The 23179-nt window shown below is 55.3% G+C and overlaps 6 protein-coding genes across 6 annotated transcripts; 2 read left to right on the plus strand and 4 right to left on the minus strand.

Annotated features, from left to right (window-relative positions):
• Positions 1 to 662: 662 nt before the first annotated feature.
• N657DRAFT_632934 (uncharacterized protein) lies at positions 663 to 6983 on the minus strand (the record flags this gene model as incomplete). The annotated part of the gene is made up of 4 exons (XM_062791183.1): positions 663 to 734; positions 802 to 984; positions 1044 to 6576; positions 6628 to 6983. 4 exons carry the CDS (start codon positions 6981 to 6983, stop codon positions 663 to 665), a joined length of 6144 nt encoding a protein of 2047 aa, XP_062648787.1.
• A 792-nt stretch (positions 6984 to 7775) lies between these two features.
• N657DRAFT_570359 (DNA glycosylase) lies at positions 7776 to 9542 on the minus strand (the record flags this gene model as incomplete). Its single annotated transcript, XM_062788728.1, has 2 exons — positions 7776 to 9059; positions 9096 to 9542. The coding sequence occupies 2 exons, from the start codon at positions 9540 to 9542 to the stop codon at positions 7776 to 7778; spliced, it is 1731 nt and encodes a 576-aa protein (XP_062648788.1).
• A 3166-nt stretch (positions 9543 to 12708) lies between these two features.
• N657DRAFT_569833 (S-adenosyl-L-methionine-dependent methyltransferase) lies at positions 12709 to 14907 on the plus strand (the record flags this gene model as incomplete). The annotated part of the gene is made up of 3 exons (XM_062788688.1): positions 12709 to 14538; positions 14562 to 14572; positions 14643 to 14907. The coding sequence occupies 3 exons, from the start codon at positions 12709 to 12711 to the stop codon at positions 14905 to 14907; spliced, it is 2106 nt and encodes a 701-aa protein (XP_062648789.1).
• A 357-nt stretch (positions 14908 to 15264) lies between these two features.
• N657DRAFT_689390 (uncharacterized protein) lies at positions 15265 to 16969 on the minus strand. Its single transcript, XM_062796991.1, has 2 exons — positions 16752 to 16969; positions 15265 to 16626 (listed from the first exon to the last, which is right to left on the minus strand). Exons 1-2 carry the CDS (start codon positions 16858 to 16860, stop codon positions 15584 to 15586), a joined length of 1152 nt encoding a protein of 383 aa, XP_062648790.1. The 5' UTR covers positions 16861 to 16969; the 3' UTR covers positions 15265 to 15583.
• A 1785-nt stretch (positions 16970 to 18754) lies between these two features.
• Positions 18755 to 20506, plus strand: N657DRAFT_570614 (cytochrome P450; the record flags this gene model as incomplete). Its single annotated transcript, XM_062788751.1, has 3 exons — positions 18755 to 19922; positions 19992 to 20208; positions 20305 to 20506. The coding sequence occupies 3 exons, from the start codon at positions 18755 to 18757 to the stop codon at positions 20504 to 20506; spliced, it is 1587 nt and encodes a 528-aa protein (XP_062648791.1).
• Positions 20507 to 21040: 534 nt separating this feature from the next.
• On the minus strand, positions 21041 to 23145 carry N657DRAFT_689392 (uncharacterized protein). Its single transcript, XM_062796992.1, has 5 exons — positions 22969 to 23145; positions 22833 to 22909; positions 22775 to 22780; positions 21593 to 22722; positions 21041 to 21535 (listed from the first exon to the last, which is right to left on the minus strand). The coding sequence occupies exons 1-5, from the start codon at positions 23098 to 23100 to the stop codon at positions 21393 to 21395; spliced, it is 1488 nt and encodes a 495-aa protein (XP_062648792.1). The 5' UTR covers positions 23101 to 23145; the 3' UTR covers positions 21041 to 21392.
• Positions 23146 to 23179: the final 34 nt, after the last annotated feature.

Here is a 23179-nt window from a genome sequence, read left to right on the forward strand (position 1 = left end):
TCCACGAAACCGGAAGAATACCGCCAATTATATGTCCCAAGTGCGGTCTAAGCTCAAGGGCGACATTGGCAGCCGGCAGATGCCCATGACCATGAGGAAGAAGAGGGCACATGCATCGAATCTGAGGTTCGTTTCTACGTCGACCAGGTTCGTTGCGGGTGCGCACAGGATGCAGCACAGGCATGGTTACACGTGAGTGCTGTCGTAGGCTTTCATGTCCCCATCTGTTGTCCGGTGTCCTGGATGATTTGGCAAAGTAGCGGCGAAACCGAAGCCCACCCGGGCCACCGTTGGCCCAAGCGGATTGGAGTGGAAGGGCGTTATTGAATGATTCCGCCCGGGAAAGGGAGACAATAACGAAAAGAAACCCACGAATCTCGTGACCGAAACAAGCCGTCTCCCCGAAGCGCTTGGGGAATGCTCCCAAGGACTCGGCCCGTTCCAGAAGATCGCAATGTTTATCCATGCAGTAGCCCCAAACCAGCAATAGCCGTCTATCCCATGATTGCCGTATGCACACCATGACCCATATCTATGCCATGCGTAATCCGTTGCGCCGAACACAAAACTTTTGCTGAAAAATGCTAGAAGATGCCGAAATTAAGATGAGAGGAGAAAGGAACAGGCGGTATGAGGAATGAGTACGGAGATGTAGTTCGGACTTAACGCCTTCCCGGCTTCCGTCGGATGAACGGGTCTGCTGCATTTGACCGCTTCGGCATCACCATCGGTCCCTATAAACCCAGCTAGGTTAGGTATAACTGCCCGGTAGGAAACACACAGAATCAGATTTTGCCTTACCTTTGGCGCATTGTGACCCGCACTGGGCTGAGAGTTACCGGGCGGTCGGACATGCGGTTGAGGGGGTTGGAACGGCCGAGCAGGCGGCCGCTCGGGAGCAACCAACCCCAACACCTCCATCGCCGAGGGATCGCTTGGCGGTTTCGGTTGTTTCTGTTTGACAGGGGGGGTGGTATGGTGTATCTGGGTGTGATAGTCTTAGCTCATGTTCAAGCCGAGAGGGAACTAGCATCGTCAGCTACCTTCTTTGCGCTCGGGCGACTGTCGTCGTTGTTGTCGCGTGGCCGCTTCTTCCCTGCAGATCCAGTCGTAGACTGGATGACGGGCGCACCTCCACCCCTCGGCAAGATCGAGGTGGCCTCTCCCCTCTCGTTGAGGCCGCCGATACCTGTACCTCGGTAGGGGACGGGCGGAGGAGCTGTCGATTCCTCGTGGCCATCCCCTCCTGTCGGGGGCGCTGTCTGCTGTGCCGGCGTGTTGCTCAGATAGGGTTCTTGCCGGGAAATTTCGGGTGCCTCCGTCATGACCACATCATTGTCCCCTTGCATGGGGTCTGCCCGCTGCATTGAACCAGAGGATGGAGCAACGAGGGACGTCAGTGGCACCTTTGGACCCGGTTTGCTCAGCAGCGCCATGATGTTACCGCCGGTATAGCGGCCACGCTGCTTCGCATCCTCGATAAGCTTGGCCCAGAACTCGCCTTGCATCAGCGCGCGGGAATCGCCAAGGATCCATAACGACGACTTGGCGCGAGTGAGGCCGACGTTCATACGTCGAATATCCGTCATGAAACCGATACCGCCAGTCGGACTGGCCCGAACACACGAGAAGATGATGATCTCACACTCGCGGCCCTGGAAGGCGTCCGTCGTGTTGAACTCAATCTCCTCAGTGATCCCCTCCCCGTACTGCTCAGTGAACCGCTGCCGGAGCCGGAACAGCTGCGCTTTATACGGAGTGATGATGCCGATCTTGCCCTTCAAGTCAACGTTGCTGTAATCTGTGCGGAACCGACGATACAGCTGCATTGCGACCTTGAGCTCTTCCTCGTTGACCAGGGACTGGTTCTTGGGCCCGCGCTCCTGCGAACCCCTGACATCGAAGAACCGATAAGGCCCAAGCAGGACGCTCTCGTGCCAGGGCTGCAAGCGGAGCGTTCCCATATCGGCGCCATCTTGGAGCAGGCCCTCGTAGAATTCCTTGCTGGGGAACTTGCTGATGTCCGGGTGCATACGATACTGCATGTCGAGTAAATGAACGTCCTTAGCGTGGTTCTTGTACATTCGCACAAACAAACTCTGATCGTAGCCATATCTCGCCGCTGACTGCGACAGGACAGTCGGAGGCAGCTGCTTCGGATCTCCGACAAGAATGCACTTAGAGCAGCCGTACTTCAGCGGAATGAGGGCGCTCAGCTCCACGCACTGCGCAGCCTCATCGATGATGACCGTCTCGAATTCAACATTGAGATTCTTGAACATCTCATGTCCGCTGCCGCTCAATGTAGCGCACAAAACCTGAGCCCTGTCAAGGATCTCTTGCTGGATTTGGCGCCGCTTGATCTCCACCTCGCGCGCAAACGTGTTTCCGTTGGTCTTGTTGGCGTCAATCTGCGCGCCGATGTGAGCTTGACGGCGTTTCAACTCGTCAAACTCCCGTTGCAACTTCATGGTGAAGGTGCGATCATTGTTTGCTCGAGCTGCCTCAAGCTGGGGCCGCAGCTCCGCAATCTTCTCCTTGAGCGCGCCGGCTTCTTGATGCAGCTTCTCGCGGTCACTGGGGCCGCTGTTGTTGATTTCAGCGTCCATCTTGGCCTTGACTAGTTCATCAAGCGTGACATCTTTGACTGCGGCATTGATCGCGTCACTACGGCCCAGACGGATGACCTCGATCTTGTGCGATACCCCGTTCATCGTTTTGACGCCGGCCTTCAACCGCAACACCAATTCGTCCACAGCAGCGTTGCTGGGAGCGCAGACCAGCAATTTCTTCGACGGCACCTGTCCGTTGGACCCAGGCCTCGCCAACGACACCGCCCCGTGAGATGGCTTGAGGACACCGGTCAGAAGGCAGCCAACCATGGCGACAATGGTCTTGGTCTTGCCCGTCCCCGGTGGGCCTTGGATCAGGGTGAAGCCATCGTTCTCTTTGGCGTTCAGGATAGCCCGCGCCTGACCAGGATTGAGTTGGTAATTGTTCATGACTCCCCTGACCGCCTCGTCACCAAAGGTCAGCATCGGAGAGGGCTGCGCCTTGAGGACTTCGTCCATTAGATCGTAGTACTGCAGACTTTCCAGTGCTGCATACTCGCGTTCAATGGTCGTCATGTTGGTGATCTTGACAACGTGGAACTCGGCACCCGGAAGAAGGGCCGGAAGAATCTGGTTTCCCTTGGAGTTGAGGCGGTAGACAACTTCCACCGTGTCCTTCTTGTAAGTGGTCTTCCAGATCCGCGAGAGGCAATGCAACTCAGCCGGTTGGTTGAGAGGGTCCTCCCCTTTTGAAACGATGACAATGTCTCCCTCCGACAGACCTCGGTCCTTGTTGACCTGGACGGGAACCGATGCCGTTACTTCCATGAACTTGTCGACCGTCATGCGGCTGAGTACTTTGATGCCAAATGGTCTGGACGTCGCCTCGTCCTTAGCTGTGACGAAGGAACGCCAAGCCTCATTGATGAGCAGAGGAAAGAACGTCTGCTTGTAGCTGTAGGGGTCGGTGTAGGTGTCGGAAACGCGGTCGCAGCGGTATCCGTTCGGAGGATCGTTACCCTCGTGGAAGATGTCCCACTCCAGAATGGCCTGGTGTAGCACATCCATCGGCGGAATCAGACGCGCTCGCATATCCTTTGCCGACCGCTGGAGTTTGACCTTCTTCACAGGTCCCCTCTTCTCGGCCAACATGAGTAGCCGTCGGCGCTCGTCCTCGTTCAGGGTCTTGTTTCCAGCTTTAGCCTTGGCTCTCAATGCTATCAACTCGTCGTCAGACTCGTCTTCCTCCTCCGACGATGAGCCAACCATGATCTCGTCTTTGGCGACGACCGGGGCATGATCCTTGCCCCGAACACCAGTGATGCCTTGGAGACCGGAACCCTCACCGGGCACGATCTTGGGGGTGCGCAGGGCCCTCGCTTTGGCAATGGCTTCGGCATCCCTTTTCGCCTTTTCAGCCCTCTCCCGGGCCCGGGCCTCTTTGATGGATGTCTGATTTGCGAGGACAGCTTTCTCGCTGAGCTTGGTGGGCTGCTTGGGTGTCCCTCCCTCCTCTTTCAGTTTCGACAGAAGGGAGGACGCGCGTTTTTCGAAGTTGGGAGTAATCTCGGCGACCCGGTCCTTGATAGCTCCTTTGGAGAAGTCAATCTTGCTCTGTCTCATGGACCGCTCCTTCTCCCCGGACTTGATGCTCATGTTCATGAACTGCTCCTCGATCACGGCGTCCTCCCCAAGAGCCTTGAGCAGTTCAATGCGCTGCTCGTTCGTCAGGTTCGTCTTCTGCACATAGTCCACTCTCCCATCAGGGAGCTTCCTCCGCTTGAGCATGTTGCCAAGGTTCGCAAGCGTCCTCTGCGGCAACTCCATGTCGTTCTCTTTAAGCCTCGCAACGAGCTTCTTGATCACCTCAGCGATCCCCATGATCAGGTATTTGTCTCTGAGCTGCAGCATATCCGCGAGGGAAAACGAGTACTTCCTGGGTGGCTCCAGGACGCTCCTCATGGCTTTTGCTAGAGGGTCACCATTCGTGTGAGAAGTACGATCGCCGCTATACTGGCTAAGAGCAGAAGCCATGACTCCGTCTTGGGCTAGCAGCTTGTTGGCCAGCTCCATGACGTCTCGGCAGAAGTCCTCCATGATTTTCTTGTCGACTCTCTCATGCCATATCCTCATCATCCTAAATGAGTGGTCGATGGTCCGCCACACACACTCCCACCAACGCTTGACAGAAGCGTGCTCTTCTGGGGTGAGAGCTCTACGCCGCAGCTGACCTACGGAAGGGTCGCAAAGGCCGTTCAGGGCGAACTCAATACACTTCAGGGTTGGGAGCATATGGCTCCAGGGGCTGCGGGCGTCATTTTTAGCAGTGATTTGGTTCACTGCTTCCGAGAAGGCGTCCAGGAAGGGACTGAGATAGTCCTCTGCCATCTTGCCCACTGCCTCCGAGGGCACGGTCTCACCTGTGATGGCCTTGGCCAACTCAAAGCCGGCTTCCCGAATCGACTCTTCACCGTGGATAAGTGTTGATACGATGGGGTGGATAGTTGGGCTCTGGCGCTCCGAGCAGAACTTGACGAGGTCCTCCTGCTTGAAATCAGATAGCCGGCCAAGCATCTTCCCAATTGCCGTTGTTTGTTGCTGGTAGCGTTGATTGAATTTCTGCTGCTCCTGCTTGAGTTGTTCTTTACGCTTCGGAATGAACTGCTCAATGTTTCTGAGTCGCAGGGTAGCCATCAGCATGGCCTTGGCCAACTCGACATGGCCGAGCTGCTGATACCAGAGCATCTCCAGGAAGGATTCCCAGAGCGCCCCAGAGTCCCGGTTCACGGCATCTTGTACTGGGATCCCTTTGGTTAAAGCTTCCCACTCGATCTCAGTAGCTCTGGCATCCAGCGCAAGTGCAGAGTGAATGATAGCCATGGCAGCCTGGGAGATACCCACATTGAATGTTTCGCCGGGTTTGAGTCCAGCCGCAGTGATGATGACATCGCTATACTGAACGACGCGGTTGAGCAACTGGTTAACCATGATGAGTGCGGTCCCGGTATCGAACAGAGTTTCTTGTAGGTAGCCGTCGAGGGACTCGCTGAGGGTAGCCAAGCCTGCGAGAGTGCAGGCCGCGCTGGCGGCACGGTCGGCAGTCGGGTCCTTACGGAAGGTGTCAAACAGATGGCGCAGAAGTGATTCGCACACGTCGGACCGCTGGATTGAAGGCAAAGAGCGGATTAGTGCCCTCATCCACGCTGCCACAGCTGGCACTTGATTTTCCCCTTCCGTGACCATCATCTCTGGCGTCAGTGACCTGTTCAGGAAGCGACGGAATGCGGGGCTCTTGAAGACCTCCTCGACAAGCTGGCTAGGGGTGACTTGGTCGAACGCCCCCCAGAACGCAGTCGGCGACTTCTCCATGAGCTCTCGAAGTCCTTGCAAAACCACAGCCAAGGCTTCGACAGAATCTGTGGCCAAATGCTCGAGTGCAAGAAAGTAGACGCTTGGCGACACCTCCATTGCCCGGAGCGAGTTGATGATCTGCTTCTCGCTCAAGGAACGGAGCATCAAGGAGAAAGCTCGCCAGAAGTTGCAGATCCTGTCCGGCGATGGCATTCCTCTCGCAAGGGATACCCTCCAGATTGCACTGGTCAGATGGGGACAGATGGCCCAGTCCCATTCCTGATCCGTGAGTGCCCCAGGAGCGCGTTTCTCCCAGGCGCTCTCGGCGAACCGTTTTCGGTATGCGGATGAAGATGGGGAGTCGTCAAAGAGGAAGAAGGTCATTGTGGGTATCAGGCCTCCCTGCATTTTCAAGACGCGCTTCTGCTGTGTTTGCTCGAAGACATAGTTGAAATCCTCTTGGCTGTCCGGGTGGGTCACATATTCGGTGCTGCAAAGCGCCTCGAAGAGAGCCAGCACAGCTTGCATATCGTGTTCGACGAGCTTTGCCGTCGACATAGGGCCGTGCTTTTCGAGGATTGCTCTGGCTCTCTTGAGACCCCGGTCTATGCGTCGCCGGTCGAATTCAGCCAGCATCTTCCGCATGTATTCAACCTTGTCTGGCTCGAGGTGTCTGCATTGTCTCAGCTACAATCGTGGTCCGACGGAGGCGGAAAGCACTTACAGGCCGTGGATGTAGGGCTGGCGGTGTCGGTGCCAGTTCCTCACGCACGAATCGCATCTTGTGAGGCACGACTCGACCGCCTGTGTCCAGTTGTCCAGCCACTCCCCGGCAATTTCCCTACCGAGGCCCATCAAAATGCTGAGGTCATAGGTGTTTTGAAATCTGCCTTCGTATTCTTCGATCCTGCGCTTTTTCTCTTCGGCTGAGACTCCCCCTTCGTCAGGAACATCGGGCTCGTCGTAATTGGCAGCATCATCTTCGTCGATTTTGGGGCAGCAGAGATGGGCGTTGGGCGGTCGGTCCTCAAAGGCACGGTGCCACCCAATGGCGGCTTGGTAGAGAGCGTTCTGCTCCATGGCGGCTAGCGAGGGCCGGAAGGATCGTGCTTGGTGTAGAATCGGGTGGAAATCGCAGGCACTCGGAGTTCGGTGGCTGGTTGACCATTCTTGGGCACCCGCAGTAGTTCTAAGTGTGCAATGCAAAAGACCTTGCGAGAGCCGACTCGGGACGAAACCGCCTGCCCAAGGAAAAAGAGAGAGATCGGGGTTTGGAAGGCTATGACATGTAGGAGAGCAACAGCCAAAGAATGAATGAAGCCACAGAGGTACGTTACTACGCTTCGGTCGTCTGGAGGGAAAAAGGCAGCCGGCCACGAAATCTAAGTGCCGGCGTGGCGAGCACAAATTGCCCGGTTTGGACTTTGCAGGTTGATGATCGAGGGCAGGGCGGCTTGGCGAGCAGTCGCGCGAAGAGCTAAAGAAGAGAACGCTTGCACGCGTCGTTTCGTCCGGGGAGAGAACGTGGGGCGGCACTTAACACCCCTGCAGGGTACTGGGGTGCAACCTTAGTACCGTAAGGTACGTACCGGAACACCAAATGCTGCCGAGACCTCAGACTAATAATGACAACCCACATCGGGCTCGAGGGTTTGCAGCCAAGTCCAACGAAATGGGTGAGTATATCTGATGTGAATCCGCCCATGCGTCAATTTAAGAAGCTGCTAGCTGATTATATCATCAGTTTTGTCGAATGGCCGTACCGAGTCCAATAAATCGCCCAGTACCTCTCCCTGTCGGATTCGGTTCTGTAGATGAAGCCAGCAAATGAGACATATTCCGGGCCAGTCCTTTCCCTCCCTCCTCCTCTACCTAGCACTCCTCGTCTTCGTCCGCCAAAACCATCTCACTGAGCGAATCGTCCGTTCCGGAGCTCGTTTCCTCCTTTACCCCTCTGGTCCGCTTCCTCTCAGGCTTCGTTGTGCCAGCCTCGTCCTTGCTTCGATCAAGCAGATGCTCCAGTGGGCATTCCGGTGCATCGTTCCAGTCTTTAGTCCCTGGTTTGGTGGCTTTCCTGCACTTGAAACACAGCTGGCCGTGACGGATGAACAGCTGATGCAGGCCGTACTTGAGATGGTCAGGGACCATGAAGTCTCCGTGACGGAAGCAGTTGTCGGGATCAGCCTTTTTTGGGACCCAACCCAGCCAACGGCAGAACTTGTGGACGTGCGTGTCCACGGCAAAGCAAGGCAACCGCAAGCAGAAAAGTGTGACGCAGGCCGCTGTCTTGATGCCGATGCCAGGGTAGCTGACGAATTTGGCCAGTGCCTCGTCTTTGGTCATGCTGTGCATGTGGTCCAGGGAGAGGAGATCCGGCATGGGCTTCGCTGAGGCTTGCATCTTGCCCCGGTCCACATTCTCCTGATAGACCATGTCGAGTATCTGCTTGATGTGGTGGCTTTTCCTGGGTCCGTTCCCAGCCACCCTGATGACCTGGATGAGCTCTTGATGCGATGACAGCCGGACCTTTTCCCAATTGATGCTTCCGGCACCAGTGCCTTCAGTGCGTAGTCCGTAGTGTTCGGCAAGGTTCTTGATGGCTGCGTCCGCCATGGCCATCAGGGTGTTTCCGCTGATCAGCGTTCTCAAGAGCGCGTCGAGGACACAAGGAACCTCGCCACAGCCGGCTTTCTCCAAGGAAGCAGCTGGCAGCTTCTCGGGCTGCTTCACCTCGCCATGAAGTTCCGTCAAGATCCTGTGCACTTCCTCGCAGGCCTCAGGCGTCGGAACCCGTCTGTACGGGTATGGGGAATATCCAGGCGTCAGCCCATACGGGTTGTCCTTGCCTTTTTTGATCATTATCCTGAAGTTAGGGTTCAGGATCTGGGTTGCATCAATGGTAATCTTGCCAGTGGTTGAAACTTTCGTAACGATGTTTTCCTTGACTGTGAGGCCCTTGAGAATCAGAACCCTACGCGGCGTCAGGATGAGGTTCTTCTCGGTCTTTATGTTGGCCAACTCCAGGGCTGCCTGGATGGGAGGTTTGATGTCGGGTAGCTTTCTGGCCGTCGGGGCAGCAGTCCGCACGCGTTTGGAAAGGCAACCGTCCTCTTGCTTGATGAGAGGATTCTCAAAAGCTTCCAACTTCACGCTGGGCTCAGTCTTCTTTTCGTCACTCTTCTTGTTTTCAACTCCGCTCTTGGTGACTCGAAATGACAGACGAGTTTGCCTCGTCTGCCTTCGGGCATGCTGCTGCTTGGTGTCGGAGGGTGAAGGAGCAGACCTGCCACTCTGAATCGGAACGTCCGCATTGGTAAGCGAATCCCCGGGCGATGCAGCCGGAGAGGTGCATTCAATGTGCATTCGGGTTGAGTTGGCCGTTTCAGCAAGTTCTGCACCCATCCCATGGAGCGGAACCCAACCACTTTTAAGTGGCTGGGATTGCTTCTTCCCAGCGCGCTTTCGCTTTGTGCTGCCAATGGTTGTCTTTCCCATGGGCGCTGGGTCATTCTTCGAGCCAGAGAAGTTGGTGACCGCTTCAGCTTGTGCGCCCACTGTCCGAACGGCTGATGCGCTGACTGCGCTACCCTTTGTCGCTGTCTCAGAAGCAAGCCTCTTCGCTGCTCCACGGGTCTGCATCTTGAAAAGAATCCGAGATTCCAGGTATAATAGAGTCTCCTTTGGGCTGGATACTGATCGGTGAACGGATTATTAGCAAGGTTTGTCTAACGCATGGCAGGCTTTGACTAAGAGCATCTGACGAAGCAAGAGAAGTTCGAGAATGTGTTGGCCCAGGAAGTGGAGGTGCGTACGGTAGAGAGCTGCACAACAAGGGTATCTTGCCTGAGTCATGGCAAGCCGGCTACCAATTGGTGGGATGAGGGCAGGTTTGAGCACCTGGAAGCCGAAGATATGAGAGTGAGGAGGATCGACAGATTAAATACTCACCAGCAGCTTCGATAATCTCGCTGCTGTACCTCAAATATATTGACCGATCACAACCGATGAAACCGATGCAGCTTTTGCTTGACAGTGAAGCCACGGCCAGGGATCGACATGTGAGAATTCCCGCTAAGTCCGAAAATCGATGAAAAGATGTCGCGGGTGATTCTGACAAACTGGAACTGAAGAATTGAGGGACGTATAGTAGCTGAATGGGAGTCTGTAACGAAAGAGCCCAGTGCAGGTTGGTGAACCAAGAGGAATGATTGGGAATGTTGAGGATATCTCGAGACCTGGCTTCAAGGACGCGAAAAGGCAATTTGTGCAGAGTGTCGTGGCGCTTGCTGAAGACTGTGAATGAATTCGGGAAATTGACGGAGAGGGTTGCTCTAGTGGTGGGCTCTTGTACCCAATATCAACTTGGCCAGAGCATCGACGGTTGGGTGCTGGGACTGGCAGTATTCTCGTCCACTGGTGGTCATGGGGATGGATGAACAGGATTCGAACAATCTGAATGCAGAGTCGCGTTCCAGGTTGGAGCGCTGTAAGGTAGACGGAGACGAAATTGATCGACTCGGACTCAATTACTGAACTGTCAGTTTGAGGAAGGAACGACTCAGAAAGGCCGCGGCTGCTCAAGGCGGGTGGTTTGCCATGTGAACGTACATGTGCTGTTCAAAGCCTCAGGCTCTGTGCTCAACAATCTCGCCTATGTGTCGATGGAAACCAAATAGCTCAGGCCAAAGGCGGCGACTCGACGATTGTGTTTGATGAGGTCAATGGTAACGTATGTAGAACCTAACCGGAAGGTCATCGCTGTCTCGCGCAAATCAGGGGTAGATCTATGTATTCAAATCCGTTGTTCTCACTCAGGGTGACAGAATGGCTGTCCACAAGCCAGCCAGCCAAGGCAGGAAGCCTCATCCCATTCTCTAGTCATCTCGGCGCTCATGCTGTTCGTTTGCAAAGGGAGGCAGCCTGGGAAGCAAAGCAGGGTATAGAGAAAGCAAATTTGTTTGACGAGCTAAATCTTCAACCGCCCTACCGTTTGCAATCTGACACACTAAAGAAGTAAAATCTGCAGGGATCAATTTGGTTGAGATATAAAGAACGGAAACCAACACACAGTTCGTGAGTGAGATTACTTTATCCTAAGTGTACCGACCTATTTAAGGTACCTTAAGGTAGCTGGGTATTCACGAGACAGTGAGTGAATGCTGATGTCTCTGATGGAGGAGAACCTTAGTAAAGAAGGGAAGCAACTGCACTAAAATGTCTGTACACGTGTTAGCCATCGTTGGAGTGTTACAGACGTTACGATACTCGGAACTTGAGAGAACATCAGGAACATCTCTTCCTCTGCATCGACATATGTCTCAGCAGTCAAGGTTTTGTCGAAATTGAGAGTCATCAGGAAGCAAAATAGGAAGCTAATGCTTAGGAAGAACAAGAAATAGACTTACCCTTTGAGCATATACCAGAGAAGAGTGCATGGCTAGACTTGTTTTTGATCCCAGGCTTGAGGAGAGTGTGTGCGTGAGCAGAAAAATTCTCTTCCGTTGGGGCTCCCAGATTGCCGAGCCAGCCAACAGCAGCTCAACCCTAACCCGTGTTGCCTGCTCAATCCATTTTTTGCCCAGATTGTTGACCATCATGTTTGCCAAGAAATACCCCTGAACCTAGAACAACTTCACCACGTCCTTTACATCCTCACGAGAATCCGGCATGTGTCCATGTGTCTAAGGTATCTTCGAACTGCAACAACCACCGGACGGGCATTTGAAACCTGCCGCACCCAATTTGTCACACCTACATGCAGCATGCTGGCCTATATACATAAGCAACAACCCCCATGCCTACGTGTAGTCTAGGGCAGACAGCATATGGACTTCTCTATCTAAACACATCCTACATATCTTACAAATCTGGGAACGGTTGCAGATTCTTATCTGATATCCCATCATTTACCGACAATTGCATGATTCCTCCGTGAGTCCACATTGGCAAGAGGTCGCCAGGTTAAAAGTCAACTGGATGGATCAAGCACCTGAGCAACCAGACTCGCTGGCTGGCGGGTGCTGTTAGTTATACACCTTGATTGAATATCGCCAGAAAAGGGCTTTGAACACTGGCTTAAGGCCGTTCTCACGGCTGGATCTGAAGCGTGACAATTTCGTGGGGGCTCTCCAGTAGTCTCAGAACGGCAGACCCCGGTTCTATGAAAATCCTTCTCGCTGCTTGAAAGGTATACATCCAGCAAGTTTACCGACAAACTCGAGTTCAGAATGCCTTTGAGACACATGTTGCACAACCAGGGATTCTGTTCCCAGAAAAGAAAATCCTCTTACATCTTCCGATAAAAGGTTCTCAAAGAGGATAGCTTGACCACGGCTAATGGAGCAGAAGTCGAGGCCACAACCCCAAAAACGACCGGAATCTCAACAAATTAGCGATCACAAGTATTTTCCAGACCTCGTGGAAAAACGCCGCCGTCGGTCAAATGGGGGGCCGGGGTATAGAAACTTACGACAGGGAAGTGCAGGGGAGTTCAGGAAGCTCTTTCTGGCCACTCATTCTTCACAGCACCCGCCCTTCTTCCTCCTAATAGCGGTTTCAACGTTAAAGATCTCCGCACCTTGCTTCCCAAGTTTCTCATTGTACTACTTTTTAGGGGGGTTCGTTGTCTGCACTGGTCTGTGCAGCTCGGAGCAGGCAATATCTTTTTTTTGTTTCCTTCCGAGCACTTGAGCATAAGTCCCCCAAGAGCTTCACACTCACAGAGAGTTGCTTTCCTTCGTGCAATTCAGTTTAACTCTCTCCTGGATTCATTCCTTTGGGGATTTCATTTGCCCGCCTCACCATCATGGCTGGATTCCTCGAAGCCCAATACGGAGTTTCGGCGGAGCGGCTGCATCCCGTGGTGATCGACGACAGTGACGATTACCTCAGCCGAGAAGAGAGAACGGAGAACGAACTTTCCGAAATTATCGATCTCACTTACGACGACATCCCCGCGCCGATTGTGGCAAGGCCAGCACAAATTGTCCCGGCAAGAGAGCTTGAGAGCTACCGCTTGCCCAGCGGGCTGCTCATCAAGCCTGAAAGAACGATTGAGCTACGAACTGCACTTGGCCAGCACCAAATCCAGTTTCTGAGAGTCAAGGCCATCGTCACGCAGGGCTGGGACTCGGACATAGTCATTCGTGGCTTGGGTTTCACGCGAACCCGGCAGCTGGATGGAATGCTTTCCCAAAAACTCAACGAGGTCGCGCTGGTCGCTGAGCTTCGTTCCCCAGGACGAATGGGCTGGGAGGAGGACGCACTGCTGGACGTGAAGCCGAACGACATCAGAGGCAAAAGGGAGTTAAGAGTTACCAACGCTCCATTTCCGGACCATCGATTCGACCCAACGGACGTTGAAAGCATGGGAGAGGACTGGGTTGAGCGGTACTGTCCGCTGGTATGCCGCTACAGATACGAGATCCATTACCACGGCAATTGCGACAAGCCCTTTGAGTGGGCGCTGGTCAAGATTGGCGAGGATGAGGCCGACCCCGGATACAGGATGAAGGACTCACAGAATCTCAACAAGTGGCGCGGCGGGAAGGTCCCCGGCGGATCCCACAAGCCGGGCGGCTCAAGTCTTCCGGTCTTCGACCTGGAGGCCCAAGGACAACGCCCTGTTCCGTCCAGTCTCTCTCCTGGACAAAAGTACACGGCCGGAGATGTTTTTGCTGGTGCGGGCGGTGCTTCGAGAGGCATGGAACGCGCTGGCGTCAAGCTGAAGTTCGCGGTCGACCACTGGGAACACGCGGCCGCGTCGTTGAGAAGCAACTTTCCACACGCCCGTGTTTACGACATGGACGTCATCGACTTCATCCATTCCAAGGAGACCACCTGCTCGGTCGACATCCTGCACCTGTCGCCCCCCTGCCAGTTCTGGTCGCCGGCCCATACCGTGGCCGGGAAAAACGATAAAGACAACAGGGCGGCTCTCTTTTCCTGTCGCGAGCTTATCGGGAAGTTCCGGCCGCGAATCTTTACGGTGGAACAAACATTTGGAATTTTGTGCTCCAGGTTCAGGAAGGAGTTCAACATGTTCCTGAATGGCTTCACCGACTGGGGCTACTCGGTGCGTTGGAAAGTGGTGCCCCTCGCCAACTACGGAGTGCCGCAGCTTCGAAAGAGATTGATCATGATCGGCTCTTGCCCCGGGGAGAAGCTTCCCCCGTTCCCGCCGCCAACTCACAGCAAGGATGGCGCTGGGGGACTAAGGCCATGGGCCACGCCCCAGTCCGTGCTGGCGCCGCTGGAATCTCGACGCTTCGTGCACAGGCTGCACACCCCTAAGGGCATCAAGCGATGGGATCCACCCAAGCCACGTTGGGACCCGACGAAGCTGGCCAAAACCATCACCACCAACGGTGGCCAGAATTACCACTGGGACGGCCACCGTGATTTCACGCTGCTGGAGTACGCCGTGCTCCAGGGTTTCCCGAAATGGCATAGGTTCGAAGGCAGTTGCATCAAAAAACAAATCGGTAATGCCTTTGCCCCATCGGTAGTTCGAGTCCTGTACAGCCACCTCGTTGACTGGCTTCTGGCACAAGATGGGTTCAGCCCGTCCGACCGCCACCGCGCCCGCAGCGCTATCCCCCTTTTCCGCGGGCCCACCTCGCCCGATGTCATTGTTGTTTGCCTGGATGGCGATGACAGCCACGACGTTGGTAACAACGACGACCACGACCATGATGATGACGTGCTAATGCTGAGCGTTACACCCACACCTAGCTTGAGTCCCTCCAGCAGCAGAAGCCGCCGCAATAGCTTCCGCAGGCACAGTGAGGTGGTCCAGCGGCTCAACTGGGCTGCCAAAGAAGCGGACCAGCACCCTGACCCAATGGACTTGGACGGGATTGAGGAACTTTCAGATACCGAGACGCGGGACGAGGACGAGAGTAGCCAGGATGCGGCGGACGACGAGGTGAACATCGGAGTCATCGATCTGACGATGGATGTGGGGAAGGGCTGGGAGGAGGATCCCCATGTCCTCTCAGATTAAGCGAGTATGTTGTTGGGTTGTGTCATTCATTATTGGGCGTTACAGTGTTAGGAGTTGGCAGCAGCTGATGGATATTTCTGAACTTTACCTGGCTCATATTTCTAGGGGCATTCAGTGCAAGGGATGTTTATTCCTTAAGAGTGAAGAGTGCTGACACTGATGTCACTGGCGTTTGGATCGGGGATACATCTGTCATTATCTGGGCTCGTTTGGTACTATGTGGCCAATTCTCTGGGAGAACTCCGGTTGATGAGGATAGGCATCATGATGGACACTTGGGCGGCGGTGATGGTGGCAATCACTGAAGTTTTAGGTACTCGTAGGAGCTTGGGAAAGCTTCCCGAGGCCCAGTACTGGATCTGAAGCTGCCGGACAAGGAAGCAGAATATCCATTTCTCTCAAGCAGAGGATCTCGCAATATCTAAGACAACTTTCTGTCCTGTTTATCTCCGCAAAGGCTTAAACTTCAACACGTCCCAAATTCCCGCCTGCCAGTTCATATCGCCAACCATGCTCCGAAGAAAATGCAAATGACTTAACCGTGGCCAAGAACGCAGGAACCGACACCTTCTCTTCTAACGCCAATACCTGTCACGCATGCCGCCAATGCCACGAGCCAAATATCCCAAGAGATCCAAAGACGACGAGATGCAATCCGATTGCCGCGAAGCTACGCTTACTCCTCCTCGCTCACCGAGCCGTCACTGTCATTGCCGCCATTTTCCATCGCCTCTTCGAATGCCTTAGACAGCTCAGCCTCGAGGGCCTCGTCGTCGTTGGCATTCGACTCCTCCTCGCCGTCGTCGAAAGTGTAGACTTCCGGCTCGACAGCGGCGGGTGGGTTCTCCATCCTGGAGAGCCGTGGCGGGCTCGGTGAGCGGCGAGCTTCGTCGTCTTCGTCGTACTCGCCGCCCTCGTCGTCGCCCTCCTCCTCCGCCGACTCGGCTCCGTAGCCGCCCGCCGCTCTGGTGTCGTCAAAACGCTCATCCTCGTCCGACTGCCTTTTGATGACAAACTCGGAGAAGCGTCTGTTCATAGACGCCGGAAGGGGGCCACGGAACGCGGCCGGGTTGCCGTCGGGGTATTCGACCTCGAGGACGCCACGGAACGCGGCCGGATTGCCCTCTGGGTATTCGACCTCCAGGACGCCGGCGTCGTCGTCGTCTTCGTCATCGTCTTCGGACTCGACGGGCGACAAGGCTGGGCGCTTTGACTTCTTTTCCGACTCTGATGGCGGCTCGCCCTTCTTTTGTGTGGTGGCCAGCGCGCTGACGTCTGGTAGAGTCAACTCCACAGACTTTTTGCCCTTGGTCTTGGGTGAGTCCGCGGCGACGTTGGTCTCGCGGTCCGTGGCTTTTGTGGGTGCCGCCTTGCTGGCGCTAGCCTTCGCTGCGACTTTCCCCTTCGGTTGCCTGGCCGAGCTGGGGGTCTTGACTTCGAGCGGAGGGAACTGTTTGCGGAGGGTCTCTGGGTCGCTCTCCGTCGGGGTGCGAGTGATGTTCATGTGGAAGGTAGAGTCGACGCGGTGGAGGACAAAGGCTTCGCGTGTGGGATCGAATATGAGGACGTAGTTCCCGTCGTCGCTGGTGCGCACGCCATTGTACTGGTACTTGTCGCCTTGGTCGTCGAAGCCGAGATTGTAGGATTCGTCCTTGGCCGACTTTCTGAGGCGTGCTGTATCTGGGGCGGTATCGGAGGAGAGCGTTGGTCGGTGATTGTCTAAGATGAGCCAATCTGTCAGCGCCATTGAGGGGTGCGCGTAGTAGCGGGTCCAGGCACCATAGCCGGACGATCACCGGGGGAAGCGCAGGGACGCGCGGGGATTGCTGTGGACGGAGACTCACATCGAATGCCGGTGTACGTCTCCTTGGAGGGCTTTCCCAGCAGAGCATCGCTGAGAATGACTGGATATTTGCCAGGCTTTGTCGGGTCGATCAATCCTGAAGCAGCCATCGGAAGCCGTGCCCTGAACAATTCTGGTGCTGAGAAAATGACTCGATTTACAGGATGCAGAGGAGGTGGATGTTGAAGTTGGAAATAACAGGGGGATTGTCTGGGCAGGCACCAAGTTGGCAGGGAATCCTCACAAAGCTGGTGGGGGAACGGCTTCTTTATGTAATTAGTGGGTCCGGGGAGTCATCTCGCAGATCGCCGGGTGGATCTCGCGTGCGTTCCCCAGATTCTCGGTTTTGCTGCGGGTCCAATGCGGGGGGTCCTGTTGATCTTTCGCGAGATGACCTCGGGAGAAAAGGTAAGAGGACGATTGTGGGAGGCGGCCTACCTTCCCTTCTACTAACGGAATACGCCAAATTTTGCTCAAGTCAAAGACCAGTTACGCCTCGACAAATTCATCTCGTTACGATGACCGTCGGTGACGAACCATTTGCGGTTTGGAAAAGCACACTGCTCACAATATTCCGGGGTTTCCGTACTGATCTAGCTGTTCTTCTGGTACCCAAAGATCATGCTGACGTACGAACAACGTTCGCCATTCACGAAGACCCCCAGATTCTACCATTTTTCTCCAAGGGCCCAGCCTCATACGTCGTCTCAAGCCCTATCACTGTGCTAAAATACCTGCGTCAACGCGATCAAGGACTCGCGCCCGCCGGTGACGGGCAAGGATGGCGGATGGCGAGGGTGTGGGACACAAGAACCAGCATTTCCGCCTGACATGCCCGCAGACAAGACAGGGTGACGCATTCCGCGTTGCTGGTCATGCTGGGGCGGATTGTTGAGAGCATTGTTGTCTTGGTGGACGACACTGACCCCAGGAAGGCGATCGGAAATACTGGCAGCTGCAGCTTGACGGTGATCTCCGCAACAAGACCTAGCCAGGTGAAGGAGCAGGATCTACACAGTAGTTGTGCGGTCTTATGGTATCACTATGCAGCTGAGTCAGCGCTCGAGGCCCAACCTGCATGTAAGTGAGAGTGGCATCATTATCCAGATCGGGATCAGGGAGAACGGCGCAATTAGGGATGTAGGATCGCGGCGATAGAGAGGCGGGCCCGGAATTTGAGGCATCCGAAAGCAATCTGCGCCAATGCTACCGTCAGAGAAGCTGCTCTCCAGGGCGCGAGGATGGCCAGGTGACCTGAATGGAGGCATCGTGGAAGTGGACGTTGACGCTCTTCACTCTTTTCCCCCCTACCCCCTGTTTTTCTTTTTGCGCCTACCGGGTTTCCCTCGCATTCGTCTTGGATCAAACAGGCTCTTCGCGTCCTGCTTTGGCTCACTCGAAGCCTCCAGTGGACGAGAACAGTGCCAGGAGAGGGGGTTGCGTTTCAATGCTCGTCTGTTAAGATGTTTGATATGGGTGCGCAGTTACAGGCTGCATCTGCTGGTGTTCTTCGTCGGAGTGTAATCGTTGAGTTGGGAACCGGGGTACTGCATGCCTTTGTAACTGGGATGAAAAGTGCCGCCGGAAGTTGGCAGCTGGGATCACGGCGCGGGGTGTGGCACGATGGCGTCACGGTCCAATTCAATAAGTATAAATCTCTCACTGTCTTGACTTCGCAATAGCAGCTCTTTGTTATTCCGTAGGAGGTGAACCGGTTTTGAAATGACCACCAATCACCCCTTGCACAGAGGCCACAGCCCGGTTTGCGACGTAGCAGAATCACGAGCCACAACTTCGATGCCGAGGTTTGTATTTCAACTTGAGGAAGGTTGCACGAATGTGTCTCATAAGGTACCAATTCGGTGGCTGACGATGACATCTAAAGGTCCATCAGCCGCTCGCTGCTGCATGTCCTCGTCGAAAGGCGGTGCACTACTGGATGTATAAGTTGGTACCGTTCCGCTTCAATCTATCGCAGCGGCTCTTCACATGATCACCTGCAACATGGACTCTCTCGCGCTGCTTGCTTTCAGTGTGCCCCTATCAGCCTGGGGTTTGAGTCGTGCCTATGTCTGGCTCATCGTTGAGAATGGCCACGCCACGCTGTCATCCTATCTCTTCTTCCTCGCCCTCTCTGCGCTCGCCGTCAAGTTGAGCCTGTCGCTCTTCAGGAAGCACCGCTTTGAATGCCGCTCGCGCGCTCTCGGCTGCGGGCCTGTGGCCGTTAGCCCACACAAAGACCCTGTCCTGGGCTTGGATGGTTTTCTCAAGGCGTTGCGAGCCCTCAAAAGCCACAAGCTTCTCGATTTCTACGCCGTCAATTTCGCATCGTACGGGAAAACCCACTACACCATCGCCCTGGGCAAGTGGGTGCTCATGACCAATGAAGCCGAGAACATCAAAACGATTCTGAGCACCAAGATGGATGACTGGCCCATCGCCGGACCAAGACTCTTTGCCACCCTGCCAGTACTAGGGCCGAATAGCATCTTCACGAGCAACGGGGAGGCGTGGCGCAGGGCGCGAGCCCTGCTGAAGCCCTCCTTTGAGCGAGATCAGCTGACCGACCTCAGATGCTTTGACCGACACATTGGAAACATGCTATCCAAGATTCCCGCCGATGGCATCGCCTTCGACATGCAGAGCCTGCTGCTGGACATGACTATGGACTCCTCAACGGATTTTCTGCTGGGATACTCGACCAACTTGCTGACCAAAGCCTCGCCCGAGGCCGAACACTTCGTCAACAACTTCGAGTATGCCAGCCGCGAGAGCGCTAAGAATGCTCGTCTTGGACCGATCCTGTACTACCTACCTCATCCTGGGCTGCAGAAGGCTGTGCACGCGCTGCGGGAATATGTTCGGGTCTACCTAAAAAAAGCCATGGCTGAAAAGGAGCAACACGCCGGTATTAAACATCGCAGTTACGTCTTCCTCGACGAGCTTCTCAAGGCGAACCCCCCGGAAGACTACACAATTGACCAGATCATCTCGATCCTTATTGCTGGGCGAGACACCACGGCCGTCGCCATGACGGCCGTCTTTTATTTTCTGGCTCGGAACCCGGCTGTAGTCAACAAGCTGAGGGCCGAAATCAGCAGCATAAGCGGCGACACCCCAACGTGGGAGCAGCTGAAGCATATGAAGTATTTGAACAACATCGTCAAAGAGTGTAGGCCCAAAAATGCCCCGTTCCTATCTGCCAGTGTGGATGACTAACTCCTGACACCCCCTTGTTCAGCATTACGCCTCTTCAGCCCCGTGGGAACAAACTCGCGAACATCCAACAAGGAGACCCTCTTACCACGGGGCGGCGGCAGAGACGGCAGCAAACCGATTCTTGTTCCAGAGGGCACGCCGGTGCGCTGGTCAAGCCACGTGTTGCAGCGGAGCAAGGAAGTGTATGGACCCGACGCCGACGAGTTTCGGCCCGAGAGATGGGATGATCTCCGAGTTAGGTGAGTACCTTTACCCATATCCTGCTCTGCGTGTCAGAGCCTCCAAAGCTGAGTTTGGGCTCTGCCATTTGCTAACATCGTGCCTTTCCCTCTCAGTTGGGAGTACATCCCCTTCAGCGGAGGGCCTCGAATTTGCCCCGGCCAACAATTCGCACTTACCCAGATCGCGTACACTTTGTTCAAGTTTTTCAAAACCTTCCATGCTATTGAGGCGCAAGATTCCGGTCCGTTCCTGGCTAAAGCGAGCTTGACCAACTCGCTTCCTTATGGTTGTCTGGTCAGTGTGAGACGTGCTTGACCGGCCTCAATCATCGACTAAGAGGCTTCATGAGCTCGCTATCATATCATAACTTGGCTTTCGACGACGTTTGGTATGCCGAATTCGCAGTACTTTATTTAGCAGGCCGGGACTTGAATGGATATATACATATGATCGTGATTTGTACCTAGGAAGCTTGAGAATGAATTGACTTTACGAGAGAGAAGAAGCTCACCAACCAGCCCAGCCCTACTACGCCGGACAAGTAGAGGTGGTTGGCTACGAAAATCCCCAAAGGGAGTGTTACTTCTCTGGAAGGGAGTCGAACTCACACCATTTCAGTTGCCGAAGTTCCAGCCAGAGCTCCTCCCAATGCCGCTGAGCTAACTCGGTGTCAGCTCATTGGGAAGAGTTGGTGAAAGCGTGGGTGGCGGACCTCGTACCTGAAGCCCTAGTAGGTAGGTGCTGGCCGTAGAGGTCGAATGAAGAGAAGTTCCCTCCGGGACCGGCCGTGGCATCCGGCTCAAGGGTCGCCAGGGCGAGAATCTGAGATTGTAAGTGAAGGTTGATGATATAGGTTTGAGAACTGTGCTTCTGCTTGATGTGAGGAAGAAAATGTCAAAGTGCTCCGGAGGACCATCCTCTTGCTCAGTTCTCCTGGTATGCCGCGTCTGTCTTGTTGAGCTCGGCACCATTGATTTCTAGGGAGAAGCTCCTCGAAACCCCGACGGTCTTTCCCTCATTTCCAAGCTGGATTGCAGAAAGACACCTACACGACAAAAACTGCTAGCCTTCAACAGCTGGTTGAGGTGCCAATACACCACCAAGCCCATGACCAAGCAACGCCATAACTTCAACATGATTCGTCTAATAAACCCCAAACCAAACCAAACCGAACTATCCAATTTAGCACTCCTCGTCTTCCTCACTGCCGATTAGGCTTGGGCAGGTACCTGCTCCTGATGGCCCCGATAGTGCCGCCAATGACACTCATCCGACTGCCAATCGTGCCGTCCTGCATGCGGCTAGCAAGGGCTTCCTCCAGCGCCGACTGTGTGACAGAAGCATCTGCCACAGGCGGTTAGACATCTCCATTCTGACCCGAACAAAGAGCCATGGACTCACCATCAAGATCACTAAAACTGCTCCCCATACTAGGCGTCCCTTCACTCCCTTCCCTCGAAGCGCCTCTACCCCTACTCGCCGCAGAAAGACCCTGGCCCCTCGCAGCCAGCTCGGCAGTCCGCCTCGGCGAAAGGAGCTGGCCGCTGGGTCCCCGCCGCTCGCCACCGCTGGCCCTCACGCCACCCGTGCCAGCGTCAACGGTGGACGGCCGCCGGGGCACAACAGCGACCGACCCAACCGACGAGTCCGACGTCTGCGACTGACTGGCAGCGTCACCCGAGCGCCGTCGACCGGCCGGGTCGCGCATGTCTCCGCGCAGGGTGGCGCCCAGGTCCTGGCCGCTGCTGATGCTGCCTGTGCCAGAGCTACCGTGCACGGCTGAACCTGGCTGGTGGCGTTGCGTGTACGGCAGGAATGCCGGCTCGGCATCGTCGCCGTCGTCATCGTCGTCGCCGAAAGCGGCACCTCCGTTGCCCCCGCCCCCGCCCGTTCGCGGATCCCGGACTTGGAAGCGTGGTGGACGTCGGATAATGCGGCTCTGAACCGGGCTGTCAGAGGAGGACGTTGAGGATGACGAGGTGGAGGCCGTTGGGCTTGGCGGGGGTCTCTCGGTGTCGGTCTCTTCCTGTGGCGGTTGGTACTGTTGTTGTGGCAGGGCAGTGGTAGCGAGGCGAGGGAGCCACCGTTTTCTGGGATCGCTTAGGCGGGGAGCTGTGCCTGGCCGACTAGTGGGCTGATTCTGTAGGTTCTGCATGGTGGTAGCCGTGCTGGCTGATGAGTTCCGAGAGCTTCCCGGTCGGACGGGGAGAGTGATCTTGTTGAAGGTGCCGGCGGCGGCGGCGACATCGCCCTGGTCCTCTTCGTTCCTCGGAAGCGGAGTCCCGGTCTCCTTACGCACTGATAGCGCTGACGGAGCGCGGCCGGCTGCTGAACTGGAGCGTCTCGAAGGCTCCGTGACAGTTGGCTGATGGGTGGCAGGAGGCTCGGCGCCAGGGACCGGCGACGGAGCGTTGGAACCCCTAGCTGCTGCTGCCTTCAGCATGTGTGCCCTGAGCTGAGAGGTATGCCGCTCGGTCAAATAGTTAGCCATCTGCAGGAGGAAGTCGACAGTCACGTCGAACTGAGTAGCCCTAGCACAGTGTCAGTATCAATACCCGGGTGTATTATACAAGTCAGCCTCACAGCTTCGTCCCTGAGCGAGCTTGTCAGCAGCGTCGTGGTCAATCAGACGTGGATGCACGTACAGTCGACATGGCCAAGCGAGGAATCGGAAAGAACAGCCCACAGGGCGTCGGACTTGATTTCGTTCCAGTTCACCTTTGTCACCAGGTCAGCTTCGGGGCAGATCATCAGCAAGCGTACAGTGCGAAGCTTACTGTCCCTGGATCGACAAAGTCTCCACGGTTGAAGGGCAGCCGGATGTAGACATGGTATCTCGGCTCTCGCCGTTCTTCAAGTCTCTTCCTGGTGTTCGTTGCGGGCTTATCTGTTCTTTGCTTCAAGTCCATGATACACTATTCCTTTGGTGTTGAGAAGTTGCTAGAGGAAGGGTGGGATGCCTGTTCGTGTAAACCAAAGTGGAAATAA

Source organism: Parathielavia appendiculata (assembly GCF_033297405.1).
Source record: "Parathielavia appendiculata strain CBS 731.68 unplaced genomic scaffold N657scaffold_4, whole genome shotgun sequence".
Classification (NCBI taxonomy): Eukaryota; Fungi; Ascomycota; class Sordariomycetes; order Sordariales; family Chaetomiaceae; genus Parathielavia; species Parathielavia appendiculata.

Excerpts from the sequence above, each read along its gene's own strand:
- N657DRAFT_689390 (XM_062796991.1), bottom strand. The coding sequence starts at position 16,860 with ATGGCTGCTTCAGGATTGATCGACCCGACAAAGCCTGGCAAATATCCA. Across the intron at positions 16,627-16,751 it reads GACGTACACCGGCATTCGAT|ACAATCACCGACCAACGCTC; the intron begins GTGAGTCTCCGT and ends GGCTCATCTTAG.
- N657DRAFT_689392 (XM_062796992.1), bottom strand. The coding sequence starts at position 23,100 with ATGGACTTGAAGCAAAGAACAGATAAGCCCGCAACGAACACCAGGAAG. Across the intron at positions 22,910-22,968 it reads ACTTTGTCGATCCAGGGACA|GTGAACTGGAACGAAATCAA; the intron begins GTAAGCTTCGCA and ends CTGGTGACAAAG. Across the intron at positions 21,536-21,592 it reads CAGTTTTAGTGATCTTGATG|ATGCTTCTGTCACACAGTCG; the intron begins GTGAGTCCATGG and ends CGCCTGTGGCAG.